Consider the following 18,000-nt stretch of genomic DNA (forward strand, 5'->3'; position numbering starts at 1 on the left):
CACCACCCCCCACCCCCGCTTCTATCCCAGATGCCTGGACCTTTTGACCTGTTGCTTGCTAGTTTATCCTAAATGAACAAGAGAAGGATATCTTACTCATTACAGTTATTCTTTTAACAATTGGCTATCCTGTTTTAACATTTAAAAACATAAAACTTGGGTCATACCACAGAAATCATGTTAAGGCACATGTAGTAAGCTCTCACTTATGACATTGTTTTCTGAAATGATTTCTTTCCTTCATATTGGAGGCTATAAATCTCTCTACTTGAGATAGATAATCAGCAAGAACTGTTCTTATTTTAAGATTCTTTGTGCTAGATCACAGGACAGGTAGAGAGTCGTAAAAATCTTCTTTCTACTTGCTTTCATTTTTCCTCATTCTCCCACTTTTTGCTTTTAATTGCTCCCATACTCAGGATGAGGTCATGATCTAACTCTGCGCCTTAAAATTGCCCCCCACTCTAAGACTCTTTCAGGATTTGAGTACTTGAGACCCCTCAGTGACCAAGACTTTAGAAGTACCCAGTATGCCATCAAATAATTCAGTTACTTCATGTTGTCATGAATCACACTTAAGAAACATGAAATAAAACTTCTTGCTTGAACCTCCTTGAAATCATGTACTGTTTTGACTTCATCTTTTTATCCCCTAGTGCCTAAGACTGCATTTTAAGTCGCAGGTACTTAGTCATTGTTTGTTGAATTCATTATAAGCTAGTGCAGGTCTTTCATTCATAGCAAACATAATGATGAAAATTGTTTTTGTGCTTGTTCTGTTCAGTAAGCAAAGACACTGGAGTTCTAACTTGATTTTAGTTTGTTCACATGATTAGAGTACATGCAACAACTGATGCCAAGGTCACAAGCTTGTGTAGACCAGTTTAGCTTTACTCTTTTATGGCTGCACTTTATTCCTGACCTACCCCATTTATCTCACTCGTGTTGTATCACAATGGAATTGGTTGAGAGGATGTAAAAGCTCAATGTATATCGACTATTATACTGGAAAAAGAATGCTAATTCATCCCCTATTAAACCATGTTCTTTATATGGAAAAGTTAGCCATTTTTGTTAGTCATCTTTTAGTGGTTTTTTTTGGTGGTAGGTGATAGTTTTAGTGCAGTATTTTGTGTTGTATTGCGGTAAGCTGCCCGCTTTGACCAAGGAGGAGAGAAGTGCCTCAGGCTAAAGACATTTTTCTGCACCTTGAGGCTCTTTAGTAGCTCTCTCATCAATGTCTCTTTTCAGCGTTCTGTCTCTTGTTTCCCTTTGCAGGTTGTAAATTCTCTGAATGCACGGGGACCATCCTCTCTCTTAGTTCCTTCCATAGCTGATATTCAATACTTATTTGTTCATTATACCAATTTGGTTCAGCATATATGTATTAGTGATTGAAAAATCTTGATGCTCACTTCACCATGGTTCAGAGGTAAACTAGTCTAATTTTCCTGGGCAGGTGAAGAAGTTGCAATCCATACTGAAGCCCATGATGCTGCGGCGACTGAAAGATGATGTGGAAAAGAACCTAGCTCCCAAACAAGAGACAATCATTGAAGTAGAGTTGACCAATATCCAGAAAAAGTATTATCGAGCCATTTTAGAGAAGAACTTTTCCTTCCTGACCAAGGGGGCAAATCAGCATAACATGCCTAATCTCATCAACACCATGATGGAGCTGAGAAAGTGCTGCAATCACCCCTATTTGATCAATGGTGAGCCAGGGGGGAACAAGGTAGGGTTAAGTCTTGCCACAGACCCCCGAGAGCAACAAGTTTGAATTAAGCAAATCATTCAAGTTCAGATGAATGCATTGTTTGTATGCCTTCTTCGGCCCTTTGACTGAGCATATGTGCATGTGGATGCAATTACTTGGCATTTTTGGCTCTCTTAATATTTGGGGTATTTCTGACTTGATTCCTCGGAATAAGTGGTTTCTGTCCCTACTTGATAGACCCCATTTTCCTTTTATTTAACTAGACCCAAATGGATTATCAGCAAAGACCTCCAAGAATCAATAACTAGTAGAGAATAAAATGGAAGAGGGTAGACACTTGGTAGAGAGGAAACATATTGAAGCTAGGAGAGTTTGGGGTCAGAAACAACCCAGAAAGTGGATGGTGATTTTGAAGCAGAGTGGATGTGAATACGGGGGAAAGCAGCAGTGGTGTGTATATATAGGTTGGGGTCTGAGTGATGGTATGTGTAAGTTGTTTATCTCCAGCATTGTTCTGCCACGGCTGGCTTTGGTTAGGACATTGTGCCTTTGCTTTCACGTATGCAAGATCAATGCATGATTTTACATTTCCTAAAAACCACAGAATATGGGACTGGAGTAGCTGAAAGAGGGAGAATTAACTTCATTGGAGATGGTGCTTCAGAGATCCAGTATGGTATACAGTGTGTTTACAGGTGGGTGTGTGTACGTGTACACAAGTCAGTTTTTAGTTACAGCTGTCATTAGATGTGGGAAGTTGAACTGGGACATAGTGAACTCTGGTATTAATGGGAAAATCTTTGCTAAATAGTTAGGAAGATATGAGGAAGTTCTAGGAAAGATGGCATTATAGCAAAAGGGTGTTTGGTTGTATCCATGGCATATTTTGGCAAGAAGTATGGGCCAATAGAGAGATTACATAATATGCAGTTAGTGACAGTTTGAATAAGAAAGCTGCAACAGTTGGCTCTCATCTCTGTCTGTGTTAAGGGGGGTGAGGGGACTAGAGGTATGGATAGTCCAGAAGTCATTTTTTCTTTTGGTCTTAGAATGTATCCTCTCATTTTGAATATGGGTGTGTGTTCTTGGAATTCATGACACTTCAAACCAAAGAATGAACCTACACTGTGAAAACTAAACCCATCAGGAGCTAGAAAAATGTGGGGCTTTGCTGTCCTTTTCTCCAACTGAACCCTATTGTTATTTTTGTTATTAAAGCAATATAACTAAGTTTATATTGTGTCTTACGGTTTACAAAGTGCTTTATATCCATGATCTCATTTGTCCTCTTACCTCTGTGAACTTTGTAGTACATGTATTATTATCTTCATTTTACAAATACATTTTACAAATAAGTAGAACTGAGGTTCCAAGTAGTTGTGACTGGCCGCGTAACCTTAGACTAGATGGCAAAGCCCTGATGTGACCCTAGGTCTTCAGACTGCAGGTCCCAGGGTTTGTTTTTTTTGTTTTTGTTTTTGTTTTTTTTACTACACTAAGCTACCTGCTTCTTATAGCAAAGAAGTGTTTTCTCACGAGGTTATTGAAAAAAGCAAAACAAGAAACAATAATGTCCTAAAGATATTAAAAGCACCTGTACAGATATATTAATAGTTGATGAAGATTTACCAATTGAGAATTTTCATAAAGAAAAGTCCCAAGAGTTTGTTAAAATAATATTCAGTTTGAGTTCTAATTAGTTTAGATATCAAAAAAAGGTTATAATGGAATTTCTTGTTAGCTTTCTGTGAAGCATTTTTGAGTCTCACTGGAAAGCTTAGAATGTGGCATCTAGAAAACTCTTAGTAACCGATAAAGAGTCCTTGTGTAGGGAAAAGTGCTAGGCTGCAAGGCTAACCCTGCTGCTGCCCAGGTTGAATCTGTTCATTTTACTTGGATGCCCAGCTCTAGGGGATTTAGGACTTGAAGCCTAAAAATTAACTTTTCAGATATTGCTTTATTTTTCTCCCTTGGCTTTTGAGCTGTTCTTTTCCAAGAAACAGATAATCTCTTTCATCCTGGTAATTTGTGCAAAGAATGCTTTTGTTCTGTTCCGTTTTAGGGGCAGAGGAGAAAATTCTGGAAGACTTCCGTAAAACACATAGTCCTGATTCTTTGGACTTTCAGCTGCAGGCCATGATTCAGGCAGCAGGCAAACTGGTGCTAATTGATAAATTGCTCCCCAAGCTCATTGCTGGTGGACATAAAGTGCTCATCTTCTCCCAGATGGTGCGTTGCCTTGACATACTAGAAGATTATCTCATCCAGAGACGGTGAGTAGTATCCTGAAAGGGCTACGTGACAGGTACCATTCACTCCCTTTCCTTTGTACATTTGATCACAGAAGTGCACAAAACATGATATGGAATGAAATTAATAGGATTAAAACTACTAAGTAAATGAATAAAAGAATGAATGAAAAAGTATGTATTAAGTACCCACTATGTGCCAAGCATTGTACTAGGCACTGTGATTACATTCAGAAATGTTCTCAGTGAGTTCATATCCTAAAAGAGGACAGCTTATGTAAGAGTCTGAGTGGAGACCGTGGTCAAGGCAGTGGCAGTGGTTTGCCCTACTACCTTGTACTTACTCACTCCTGGTTCTCCCTCAGGATACCTTTCTGCTTCAGCTAGACTAGCTTCCCTGTCCCCTTGGTGATAGTTCATCAGCAACTGGTATTAGTGTCAACTTGATGTCATGCCTTTCTCCATAAAGGTTGCTGCTCTGGGCAACAAAAAGGGATGAATTCAGAGAAACCTACGAAGACCTGTAAACTTATGTGGATGTAGAACAATTATAGGTTAATCCACAGAACTGTTATCAAATATATGTACTTATATGTGTGTGACTGTGTGTGTATATTAATAGAGTAAAAGTTTTTTGAGTACATTTAACACATCTTGTTTATCTTTGTTTTTAAAGGCAAACAAAAAGCTTTCTTTCTCATATTGTTGTCCTTTGTGGCTCTCTGGCTTGAGTATATCCTATTATTAATACTACATGAGTTTGCTAAGAAACTACCAATAAGAACTCCCATTTAAACAAGGCACTTTTACATACATGATCTGCATTGATCTTCATAATTAACCCTGTGATATAGATAGGGAAGAGATTTTATCCCCTTTTTACAGATGAAGAAACTGAGGCTGAGAGAATATGCCCATTTTCCCCAGGGTGATGGTATTCCCAAGGTAATCGAATACTGGTCTTCTGATTCCAAGTCAAATACACTTTCTGCTCCTCACATACAAAATAACACTTCATGCAGTGAATCAGCTGATCTTCATTATTTAAAAATGATTAACGCTGAATTACCAAATTGATGGGTTATATCAGGTCTTTAAAAAATAAAAAGTGTGCATAGTATTGATAGTGAAGTGTTAATTGCCAGGTTTTTTTTCTTACTGAACTAGGCCTCACGTTTTTTCTTCTTCTTGAGTTGAGTTTCCTCTCTTATAGTTATCAATTTAACTTTACTTCTCTTTAATTTTGCGCCAGGCTTTGAGGCAAACATGAAGAAATAACTGAAGGATCTGCCAATCACACAAGTAATTTATGAAGCTCCTACTGTGGGCCAGGCACTGACCTAGGTGCTGAGGATTCAAGTACAAAAATAAAATAGATGCTGTCTTCAGGGAGCTTCCAGTATATCAGGGACTCATTTTAACCATTCTTTTGACATTTTTAAAGTGTATGAGATTAACAAGTTAGTAATTTTGACTTTTTTAACATTAGTGAGATTTTCTTTCCTAGTTTAGTAGCCATGTCATGCTTGTTGATGATTTCTCATCATCCTCAAAGATTGTAAAAGTTAACATCATATCCATGGTAGTATCCATCCCAGGAATCTCTCTTAACAGTGTACCAAGGGACTTACAGAAGGCTATGGTAGTATTCTAGGACTTAAATATTGAAACATTAGTAAGACATCCTTCATATGAATATATGGTTCCCTGGTATCTCTAAATCTTTTCTTAAGGTAATATTTCCTTCTTTGACTGTCTCTTAGCATAATGGTTTTTCATAAATTTAGTGTCCGTGTTGTGACATATATTTGCTCTACATATTGTATTTTTTTATTTTAGTGGATATCCTTTAGGTTTTAATTTATTGGGATTTGGTGACAAGTCCTTGCTTATCCTATACCACACCATTTTGTAATTTTATAGTCAATTCTTAGTCATATCCTCTTTCCACCTTTGTTCTTCCAGTCTAAAGAGTTCTAATCTTTATTCTGGCCTCATGTAGAAGCTGTGCTTCCCTATTAGTCACTTGATAATTTTACCCACCTTTCCCTGTGGCTTTTCCAACTCTTTTTTAGCTTTCTTAAGATGTAGCAGCCAGAACTACACACAGAATTCTGGTATGGATAGGTCTTGGCTTTGTACCAGAAGTATAAGAAGGGAATATTGATTTCTGTTTTGATGCTGATTTCTTTCCTAAGGATGTTCACTTTTGTGTTGGTCTTTTGGGCCAAATTAGATATGTATCTTAGGAGAACATAAAATTTAAAAAATCACAAAATATTATAATTAGAAGGGCCCTGAAAGGTCATTTATTCTAATTGCTCACTCAGTGCAAAATTCCCTTATTAAAATCCTGCATAGTTCCTGGTTTGAATATTTTATTGATAGAATATAAAGCCAGAACTAGCATATGGCAAATGGGGCCTTGCCTCAAGGCCCCAACATGGGGGTGCGCAGTCAGGGTTGTGTTCTTCTTTCTTGTAGCAACCACTGTCCACAATCTTGTGCCTCATGGTGCTTCCATATGGCACAGCCTTGCAGCCAGAATTCTGTCACTCTGGCACTCCTCTTCCCAACCTGTCTCTTCACCCAGCTCTCAATCCTTCTTCTGTTACCTGATTCCATGAAATACCCTGCCTCTTCCCACTTAATTGTTTTTGCCTTAGATGAAAAATGTTCTATCTATAGCTGTGTAACAACCCTATTTCACAGGATAGCCTGTTCTATTTTGGGACAGGTATAATTGTTAGTTTTTGAACCCAAATTAACTTTTATTCTACCCATTCATCCTAGTTTTGCCCTTTAGAGTCACATGAAATAAGGATACTCCTTCATCCTCAAAGCATACCTACTGTGTTTGACGATAGTGATTATCTTCACCCTAAGTATTCTCTTTTTCAGAATAAACATCTCAGGTTCCTTCAACACTTCCTCCTATGACAGTTTCCAGACCCCTTAATATCTAATTTTTCTTTTTCTGGATATACTACAAATTTGTCATCATTGCTTTTAAAGTACTATTGCTAGTGATGAATGGGCATATGTGGCCTCCCCAGTACAGAGTACATTAAAACTTTTACTTTCCTTTTTTAACAAAACTTGGGATTGTATTAACCTTTTTTGTATTTGGCCTTATTAGTCTCTTGTTAGTTTCAGTCTATCTTTCCAACTAGAGTTGATCATTTTTGAATTCTGATTTCTTTCAGATATCATAGGGGTTACTAACCTCACCAGGGTATGTATATTCCAAGGGAGAATACAAGAAGCTTGTCATGAGTGCATGGAGAATATCTGGTAGATAACTATATTATCCTATTTAGATGTTCCAAAAGTAGGTAGCAGTTAGTGGAAAAAAAGTTGTGGATTGGAGGGCAAAGAATGGTGAAGAAGTTAAGATGGGGTAGGAAAATAGAAAGCATTTTATTGCCTCTGAAAAATTTGATAGTTGTAGGGATAATTGCACTCACTCAAACCAGATGAATGATGTTTTAATACAAAACCCCTTTCATATTGAGCTAGGAAAAAAAAGTCAGGCTGGTATGGAAAAAAATAAAACCAGAAACTGATTGAACTTGTTAATAGCCAAAATTCTAAAGAATTTTCCATCAATCAAGTTAACGTAATTTTTTATGTTCCCTTAGTAAAATATCTCCTTACTAAGCATGCTTATAAAACTTTAATTCCCTTTATAGAAACTTATCTTTGTGAATCAGCACTCTCAGTCCTATTTTTAATCAAATCCAAAGTAAGAAACAACCTAGAGGCTGAACATGATATGTAGGAATCACTTTCGAAAACTATACCAAGAATAAAACTGTTGGTTGACAAGAAATAGAATCAAGGGTCTTAATAATTTATCTGATTTAACAACTTTTTGATACCAAACAATGTTGTTATATGTTAAATAAAAGTTTTCTTTTTGAAAAACTAATCTTTTTTTGTTTCTTACATGTACAGGCATAGTAAACTCTAGAATTTATTTCCTTGCATTTTGAATAGGAGGTATTATTCCCAGACCTAGGGAAGGTTTACTGAAAGCCGTAGGACGAAGGAACCAAAAAAGATTGGGAACCCTTGAGAGAGAATATACTGCCCATCTCAGCCTCATGCGTCATCATCAAAATCTTAAATGAGTCTTTATCGAGCAAGGAAAAGCAGGCAGCCCTCAAGCACAACACTATTGACATCCCTTATGTTAACATTCATTAATTAATCAGCCATCCAATAACCTGCCAAATCAGGAATTTAGTATCTGTTTTTAACAGAAAGGAACATCTGACAAATAACTAGATTTGAGGTATTCTTTATCACCACTTTATATGACTAAGATTAAAATGTGTTCCTTTAGCAACAGTACTTTTGTCTCTTACCATTTTCTTCTTCCAGTTGCTCTTCACTGTGCTATTACCTCTGGTTCATAGGTTTTCACTCAGGTATACTTTACTTGCATGTAGTGCTATTTTTGCACACGTTCTGTTGTATGTATTCATTTGGAATAAGGTATATGAACCCTTCCGTTACCGTTTCCATTCACGAACTTTCTTATTCATCATTTTGTGTTAAAATTATACATTTACTTTGTTTCTGTTATCCCTATTCCATTGATAAACATCTTGAAGGCTATCGGTGTTAATCCTGTCTTCATTGATATTTTTACCGAAGAATTATTGAGAATTACCTCCACTATTGATCTTTCCATGTCATACCTGATGTTTTTCTGGTACCCACTTTTAGGCCATAAAAGGTGATAGGGTTTTGTTTAATTATTTAAATTTCATCGACCCTGATTTTTTTTTCTTAATATTAAAAGTAGTTTCCTGAGACTTTCTGTTGTTGCCTGAATCTTATGATCAAACTTGACTCACATCTTACTTTCTCTTAAAAGAAAAATTAAACTGAGAATTTTACATAAAATTAAACCACTGAATATACTTAGGATTGGCTTTGTTGTTCAGCCTTCATAAAGGAGATAAATATTACTCCAGTTTTTTTAACCTGCCCTCTTTCAAATTTTGATACTAATGTTAGTAAATAACTGATGTTTTAGAGGAAGATATTGTTACCCAGTGTAATAATGGGCAATAACTGTTAGATTTTGCAAAACAAGATTTCTTTTTGACCATAGTGTTATTGTGTTCATATAAAAGGATAAAATTTAAAGTCTTAACCCAATAAATTTCCTGTGTTTTTAACTATTCTCCCTTTAAAATGTGCTCATTTGCTGCTTAAACTCTTACTGTTTTTGGGTACCTCCAGGTACACATATGAACGGATTGATGGCCGAGTACGAGGAAACCTACGCCAAGCCGCTATCGATCGTTTCTGTAAACCAGACTCAGATCGCTTTGTCTTCCTCCTGTGCACCCGAGCAGGAGGCCTTGGTATCAATCTCACTGCTGCTGACACCTGCATCATTTTTGATTCAGATTGGAACCCACAAAATGATTTACAGGTAACTATAAGGTTGATAAATATTTCACTTGGTCACCCTTAAAATCCATAAACTAAAAGCAGTAGTAAGCCTAAGTTACTACTATAAAAGGGTACTTCTGCCCAGTATTGTGCTAAGCACTAGATATCTAGGTTAATAGTTTCTATCAGATAGGAAAACTTAAGATGGAAACATTAAGCCTTCCAACTAAATAGGATTCATTGCTTTCTACTTTGAATTGCAACATTAGTTCAAATTGGCTAATTTTTTTTTAAATCCATGATTTCATTGATGTGACTATTATTTAATCAACATAAATTCCAACGCTTCCATAGATGATGCAGTGAGGGCTGCAGTTGGAGTCAGGATGACTTGAATTCAAATACTCCTTCAGGTACTTACTAGTGGTATGGCTCTAGGCAAGCCATTCTATCTACCTCAGTTTCCTTATCTATAAAAATGGAAGTGATAATACTTGCTGTGAAGATCAAGTAAGTTGACATAAAATTCTTTTTGCAAGTTGAAGTACTATAGAAATGTGAGGCAGTAGTACTTGTCGTCATTGTCTGAGTAATTGTAGGTGACAAATTAGGTGTAGGTGACAAAATAAGTTTGATCAAAAAAATTCATCACCTGCTGGCCAGTTCTTCTGATAATGAAACTTCTAAAGCTTAACTAGAATCCTTGAACAAGAGACAGTTTTTCATCAGGCACATACTCAAAGCCATTCCCAGCTGAGAAGGACCTGTTAGAGCTCTTCTGGGAGAGCCTTTCTAAGTACTTGTGGTTACCTCCATGCTGCAATGAAACATTGAAGTAGAACTTTGGGTCAAGTTGGCTAAAGCTTACCCTCAAAACATCTGTTGAGAATCAATTGATATTTGGGGCAAAGCTGGGTTTTTCTTGTAAGCAGTCAAGGTTTTGAAATTGGTATCCAGATCTTTCTTTTTCTACAACACCCAAATAAATTAGTGGAACCAATCACTACTGCTTTCTGGGTCCTGTTTTTTAAAAAAATTTTATTAATTCTTGTTTTTACGTGACAATCATGTCCAGATAAAGAAACCCACCACAATTACTGCATGAATCTTCTCATAACAGACAAAATCAGTTTTGCAGAGCTCCAATAATGTACATACATAGCTTTCCCCACCTATAGTTCCCTACTTCCTTGTGGTATGAAGGAGAAACTTGCTCTTCTTTTTTCCAAGCCCAAATGGGTCATTACAACTACTTAACATTTAGCTTCATTTCATTGGAGTTTTGTTTTGTTTATGTAATCTTAGTCATTGTAAATATTGTTTTCTTTCTTCTTACCTTACTCTAAATAAGCAATATTGTGAAGTGGATAAAGAATTGGCCTTAGAGTTCAGAAGACTTGGGTTCAACTCCTACCCTTGACACATACTGGCTGTGTGAGTTTGAACAAAAAACTTAACCTTACGGTGATAATTATTTTGATTTTTTAGCCAGTTATCCACTGGGGAATGGTCCTTGATAGTTCTGACTATTTTGAGAAGTAAATAGATTTGGTGTTTTAGACACCTCTCCTCTGATTTCAGAGAAGATGCCAAGCTGTATTGATAGAGTTTTCACATTTGGAAAGTCTCTGTACCAGTGGAGTCTCGGGTTCAATCACTATCCTTATCCTGCCTTCCTCTGGATCAGTTTACACACGTCTTCCCATGTTTTATATTCTGTGTTTCTTTCATTTGCTACAATTTCTTCAGCCAATCGATAAAATCACCCACTTTGTTTGCAGTTTGTAACTACTGCAAAAAGCGCTGCCAAGAATATCTTGTTCTGTAGGGTCTTTGACCTCCTTGCTGTATATGACCACAGTAAGTAGGATCTCTCTGTCAACAGTTTAGTGACTTTTCTTGCACAATTCCGAATTGTTTTTCAGAATGGGATCAGTAAAAGGTTCCATTTACTGTGTAGTGGTGTGTCTGTCTTCTCACTGCCTACCGCTTATTCTGTTTTCATCTTTTGTTATCGTTGCTAATTTACTGGGAAAAATCTCAGAGTTGTTTTAATTTTTATTTCTCTAGTTACGAGTGATATGGAACCATCTTCCATAAGATCATTGATAATCTTTTCATTTTGGTCCACTGTACCCACTCTATTCGGGAATGGTTCTGATTGTATTTTGAGGAATAAATTGATTTGGAGAATAAGGTACAATAGATGGCCTTGAGTCTAATGTGTTTCATGGTAGGATTGTTCCTTTTAATCAAATATTTGGGTTACTAGAGTACCATCATCTTTACCATATATTCACAAATTACCTTGACACTATAATAATTGGTTCTTTATTTGATCTGAGTCATCATTTGAAACATTAATTTCATTGTATTATAGATACATGGAAGTACTAATAAGATGCCAGCTAAAAAGAGAGTTTACCAAAGATTCCTTTATTTAAAAAACATCCAATTAGATCTTTTTTTAGGACAATTGAATATGTCAATTTATAAAATCAAATGAACAGAACAGAAGCTACACCAAGAGTTGTCTCAAAGCAGTACATAATAAATGAATGTTGTCAGGGGTAAATGCCATAGAATTCAGAAGAGGGAGAGATTCCTCTAGGTTGTTGAGGATCTAGAATATTTCATAATATGAAGAGGCATTTGAGCTGGCTCTGTTGAAACATGGATTGGTGATATGCCATGTAGGACAGCATTTTAAGGTAGGAGTAATGGTGTAAGTAAGCAAAAGTGTGGAGGTAAGAAAGTATTAAGTGTTAAGAAAGTATCTGACGAATATTGAGTAGTCCAGTTTGGCTCATTCAGAAAGATGAGTTATTGATAAGGCTGTTAAGGTAAGTTATAACTGGATTATCGAGGGCTTTGAATGCTAGGCTAAGACACTTGGATCACCCTTTTGGTGAGGATTCCCAACCTTTTACAGGAAGAACTATGTTTCATTTCCTTAAAACTTTGATATCACAGGATTAGGGGTGAGGTAGAGGGGTTGGGTAAAGTTTATAGAGAAAGTTGTGACAGCATTAGTAGGCCAGGAATACTTTTTATAGGTATCATTCTCTTCCTTACAGAGAAATCCAATAAACCTCATAGGGGAGAGGGCTTTAGAGCTAATTGAGAGAAAAGCAGTATTATTAGTGTCATCCAGCTTAGAGCATTTTTAGAAAAAACTTTGAGATGCATAAGAATGTAGTATTACAGAAAGTTCTAGAGATGACTGCCCTGCAGCCTGCTCTCTTCTGATTAGTGAGTCTCTGCCAGGGATCAACATTTTTGGAAGGGTGCTCACTTCACTACCCACTCAACTTACTCTGCAGATTGCTCCGCCTTATTAGCATCCTTGGCCAGCTCCAGATGACTTCACCCTGAGGCCTGCTCTCTCCTGATTGTGACTCTTCCCTATTGTCTCCTATTCACCCACCTCCCTGCTTTCCAGCTCCATTTTATGTTCTGTCTTCCCATGTTAGATAGAATGGAAGCTCCTTGAGAAAAGAGACCATCTTTTCTTGTGTTATATGCCCCATACTTAGTACAGTATGTGCTTAATAAATACTTCATTTATCTCTAGAATCTAGACCATCCCAATCCACTGTTGATATGCCTGCTAAGAAACAAGATAGCCTAGAAGTTTTTTGAGCTAGAGAGTAACATGATTAGAGTAGTATTTTAGTTCTTTATGTAAAAAGCTGGGAACCCTCACCAAAAGGATGATCCAAGTGTCTTAGCCTAGCATTCAAGGCTCTCGATAATCTAGTCATAACTCACCTTAACAGCTTTATCAATAACTCATCTAACATTGGAAAAGACTAGGGAAGGGGGGAAACTGAAGGAAAGGAGAGCAGTCCAGCAAGGTTATCAGGTTGTATCATGAAGTAAGAAATGGAAAGGAAAGGATGAACCACCTGATAGAGGGAATGAAAAATCAGTGGAACTTAGTAATGGGTTACAATAGGACAATAGGATTTTAAGCCGAAGTAACTGAAAGAATAATAGTACCACTGTCAGAAATGGGGTAGTTGAAAAGGAAAATGGGACTGGAGGAGCACAGCAGAATAATTTTCATTTTAGACATTTAGTTGAAGCTATGGCAGAATAGGTAAGTAGAAATATATAAAAGGAAGATGGAATTGGGGGACTAGACCTAGGGAGAAAGGTCAAGATTAGAAATTTAAGTTTTGTAGTCTTCCCAATTACTTGAGTCAAAAAAAAAGAAAAAGTAAAGAAGGTTGAGTATGCATCGGCATTATAGTAGTTGTTGGATGAAATTCTAGGCCTTGAACATTGGAAGAATGCCAGCATTTTAAGTAAAAGAGTTTGGGAAGATTATGTCTGGTGATCTCTTTGTCAAGTAAAATCATAGTATCATAGAATTTTTGAGTTGATCAGATCTTAGAAGTCACTTTTTAGTGACTTTTTTAGCCATTGCTAAAAACATATCCACATGTTGTCCCACTGGGGTTTTAGCTACTACCTCTGTTCAGTCATCTGTTATTCAGAAAGAGAAGTGATAATTTCCTGTTTTGAAATAAATCTTTTGTCATACTTCTAGAAATTGTCTTAGTCATTCAACATTGCCCAAAGATAGAATAATGAAGCTGTTCAATCATACTATTGTTGGTGACACAGAGAAGAGGATACTAGATTAAACAGAGACTCAGTGGCCTTAAACACAGCTTTGTTTTCAGGATCCTAAGGGTACAAGTCCAAAAGAATCCAAAAGACTCAGGGGCTCTGATGAAACTAAAGTAGTTTCTAAAGCTACTCTGATCAAGAGCAACCTTGGGAGATCTTAGAATTATATATGCCAATTTGCAAAGTACTTTTATACACATCAGCACATTCAGACTTCTCAACAACCAAATAAGGTAAGTAAAGCAAGAACTTAGGGCAGCTAGGTGGCACAGTGGTTAGAGTGCTGGGTCTGGAGTCAAGAAGATCCGAGTTCACATGCGGCCTCAGATTGCTTACTAATTGTGTGATCCTGCAAGTCACTTGACCCTGTTTGCCTCAGTTCCCTTATCTGTAAAATGAACTGGAGAAGGAAATGGCAAACCAGTATCTCTTCTCAAACCTCCCCCCCTCCACCCCCCGCCAATAATGGAGACACGACTGAACAAAAACAAAAAGGCAAGAACTACTTTTTTCATTCCACAGATGGAGGAGACCTGAAGCTCAGAAGGGTTAAGTAATTTGTCCTAAGTTGTACACCTTCTGGATGACAAAGCTAAGTCTTCTTCAAGTCACATATTTTAGAATTAACAGGGATCTCTGCAGCAATCTAGTCCAACCTGTATATTAAAAGAGTCCCCACTAGAACATACCTTATGGGTGGTTGTCAGCATGGAATCTGTGCTTGGAGATACCTGGGGGGGAGGGGGGGGCACCATATTTATATAGTTCTAATTGTTAGAAAGGTTTTCCTGACACTGAGCCTAAATTTGCCTGTTTCCACTCACTTGACCTCCTTCTGTCCTCTGGTGCCAAACAGAACAAGTCTGATCCCAGTTCCTTATGACAGTAAGTAGCAGAATAAGACCAAGGAGGCTTTCTATAGATGTCATTCCCAGGCCTTCAGGTACTTAAAGGCAACTAGCTCTGTGTTGATTACCATTTCGAGTATATCATGCTGCCTTTCTATCCTAATCTCTGGTAACATTTAGTCCGTGTTTGTTCTCATGCATGGTTATTCCTGGTTGAATCACAGTGTCAGGGCTAGCCAGCGTTTATCCAGAGCAGAACTTGTAGTGGCTCTGAGATGTCAGAGATTCATTAGATCAGCAAACTCAAAGAGATACTGTTCCTCCTGTGTGGGGACTATTCCCCATCTCCTCTCACCTTTACCCCCAGCTTCTCAGCTCCCTTTTAGGTGTAGACTTCCTCCACTAGAATGTAAACTCTTTAAGGGCAGGCTGTCTTTCTCTTTGCTTGTATTTGTAATCCCAGTGTTTAGCACAGTGCCTGACACATAGTAAATGCTTAATAAATTCTCCTTGCCTTGCCTGCATCATTGGAGGTGGCCCAGACGTAAACCAGCCTCATACATAAGGACAAGGGCATGCTTCACTGGAAAATTAAAGGAGGGTCATGTAACAATCATAATACCTTTACAATACTTTTCATGATTGTTAGCAAATAGGTGATTTCTTGAGAATAGATTAAACTGGTTTATTGTCTCCGTTCCTATCTCACCAAATGACCACTACCTACATCAGAATAACTGTTGGTCGAGCAACAATCCATGTTTTGTTTTGTTTTTCCTTTAGAGATTTCTCATACACAGTATATACTAATGTCAAATTCGTCTTGAGCTGTCATGCTGCAACAAGTACTGTTGGGAGTCAGAGAGGAAGTAGCAACATAGGGCATCAAAGACATTAAAGATACTAGAACCCAGTGTTAGGAATTGGCTAGTACCAAATACATAGAGAGTTCCATTACAGTCAGTGCTGAAGGGCCTACGTAATATTACTGGATTTTCTGGATGAAACAATGTAAAACTTGGCATATCACCTCATTACCATGCTGGTTCACTTTTGGTAAGCATATGTGTCCCTATTTTATATCTGCCCTGACACTGAACAGTGTTAGCTCTGTAGTTGCATGTGTTACGGATATACAACAGAGACAGCTTGTTTGAAGAGAGCCTTTGAAAAAAATGTATTTTATTCTGCTGAATCATGGGTCAGTGGTTTTTTTTGGGTTTTGTTGGGGGGCATAGTGGGGGTTGTAGCCAACATACAATAAACTCAATGGGATCTTATATTCTTCATACTTCTCTGACTTTTGTATGACTGAAGATGTTTTCTGCCGTAAGAAGGTATCCGCATAAGCTGTAGCGAATAGTCTGCTTGTCCCCTTTCCATATTCCCATCAGATTCCTTCAGTACAAGCATAGGCCATTCTCATAGAGTTAAGAAAGTACACATATGGGGTAGTATTTACTGTTGTTTTCTTGGTCTCCTTGTTTTGCTAATAGTGCCATGTGTTATCTGGGCCCAGAATAGATTTGGATGGAGGACTTAAGGCCCGATCTTATTTGGGAAATTGTGTAGTACTTGGAATAATCCCGTGCTGCTTATTGCCATAAAAGTTCACCTGCATAATAGCAGTAGCCTCTCAATGATGCTGATTACTAAAATTAATAGAGTATAGTAAGTTCAGAAGAGCTACGATTGCAGACAGTCTAAAAGCAATGGAAAGACACACAGTTGGATATAAACAGTTTGAAGGATGTTACCAATTATGATTTGTGCATACGTGGTAGTATGAAAACATCACGGTGGTTAAATATAACCAGAAAAATCAGTGAGTTTTCATATAACAAGAGTGGGGGATAATAGATAAAAGGAGTATTGTACCATAAGAGGATGTGGAGGTGGTGTGACTTTCACAAAAAAGGAGAACAAACCCAAGATGCTGATGAAATCTGGAACCAGATCTTAATGCTAAGATTAAAATTAGATAAAACCTACATTGTGTGTGCGTGTGTGCGTGTGTGCGTGTGTGCGTGTGTGTGTGTGTGTGTGTGTGTGTGTGTGTGTGTGTAAGATTGTAAATTCCGGGTTTCTTGCCTCAACAGAGGAATTGGCTGATTCAGCCAGCAGTATCTTCTTACTCAAGTTCATAGTCATATCCCCTTCTAAAAAGTGGCTGCTCTTAAACCTCCCTTTCCCTGACAAGGGGATGTGCAATGCTGCCAATCCTTGGAACAGAGGCAGTCACAGTGGGCCTACCAGTGGAGCCTCTCTCCTCCCTTTCTGCTTCATGTGGGCCATATCTACGCATTTCCTTCTGATTCCCACTGTGGATGTTGCTGTACCCAGAATGGCAACTTCTTGCCTGAAACAGAGCCTTGCAGTTGTACAGGGGTTTCAGAAACAGTAGTGGGGAACTCCCCGAGTTCAAAACCCTTGTTGTTGAGTAGTTCTAGAAAGGGGAGAAGCTTCTTTTTAGTGGCATCCTTCTTCCCGTTGGTGCCCTCTTCTTTTGTGATCTCTTGTTTCCTTACTCAGATGTCTGTTTCCCTTGGGTTTCCCTTTTACTTCTCAAAAATCCTCACTCAGGCCTGCTATGAACCTTTGGGTCTGCCTGCTTCTATCAAAGCTTATTCTCAGTTATTTGTAACCTTGGAAAAGGGTCTGATAAACAAATGCACCTTTAGATGTTGGGTTAATTGCATTTTTAGTGTTAACTTTAAGAGGCAAATCATTGACCAAAATAATGATTTTTTAAAATAAAATTTCAGGCATTAGGGGTAGTTTAGAGGGAAAGATGAATTTGGAAAAAGTCCTATAAAATCATACCACATAAGCAGTTACCACCTCCACTGTGGCATAATCAAATATTGGAACAAACAGTAGACATTCTGATGTAAGTCCCTGACTTCTTCCTGTTTTTCTCACCAATACCTATTTTGAATATCACTGCCTCTTTCCTTTAGTCTTCTTCAGTAATGATTTGGTGAATGATCCCTGTACTATACAATGAAAGAAAAATTATGCACCTGTGAATAGTACAGGCAAGTTATTAGATCCATACCAGCATCTTAAAACTGTTCCGAGATCCCTCAATCCTGATTTAGGTATATTTCTATTCTGATTTGGGGTTCATGTGCTG

The 18,000-nt window shown here is 37.6% G+C and overlaps 1 protein-coding gene across 1 annotated transcript in view; it reads left to right on the forward strand.

Annotated features, from left to right (window-relative positions):
* Positions 1-18,000, forward strand: part of CHD6 (chromodomain helicase DNA binding protein 6) — a 124,466-nt gene that overhangs the window by 45,165 nt on the left and 61,301 nt on the right. Inside the window, exons 13-15 of the mRNA XM_036752815.1 lie at positions 1,460-1,715; positions 3,780-3,990; positions 9,223-9,418. Coding sequence (XP_036608710.1) covers positions 1,460-1,715; positions 3,780-3,990; positions 9,223-9,418 — 663 coding nt within the window. The remainder of the gene's footprint in view (positions 1-1,459; positions 1,716-3,779; positions 3,991-9,222; positions 9,419-18,000) is intronic.

This window comes from Trichosurus vulpecula, chromosome 3 (assembly GCF_011100635.1).
Source record: "Trichosurus vulpecula isolate mTriVul1 chromosome 3, mTriVul1.pri, whole genome shotgun sequence".
Lineage (NCBI taxonomy): Eukaryota > Metazoa > Chordata > Mammalia > Diprotodontia > Phalangeridae > Trichosurus > Trichosurus vulpecula.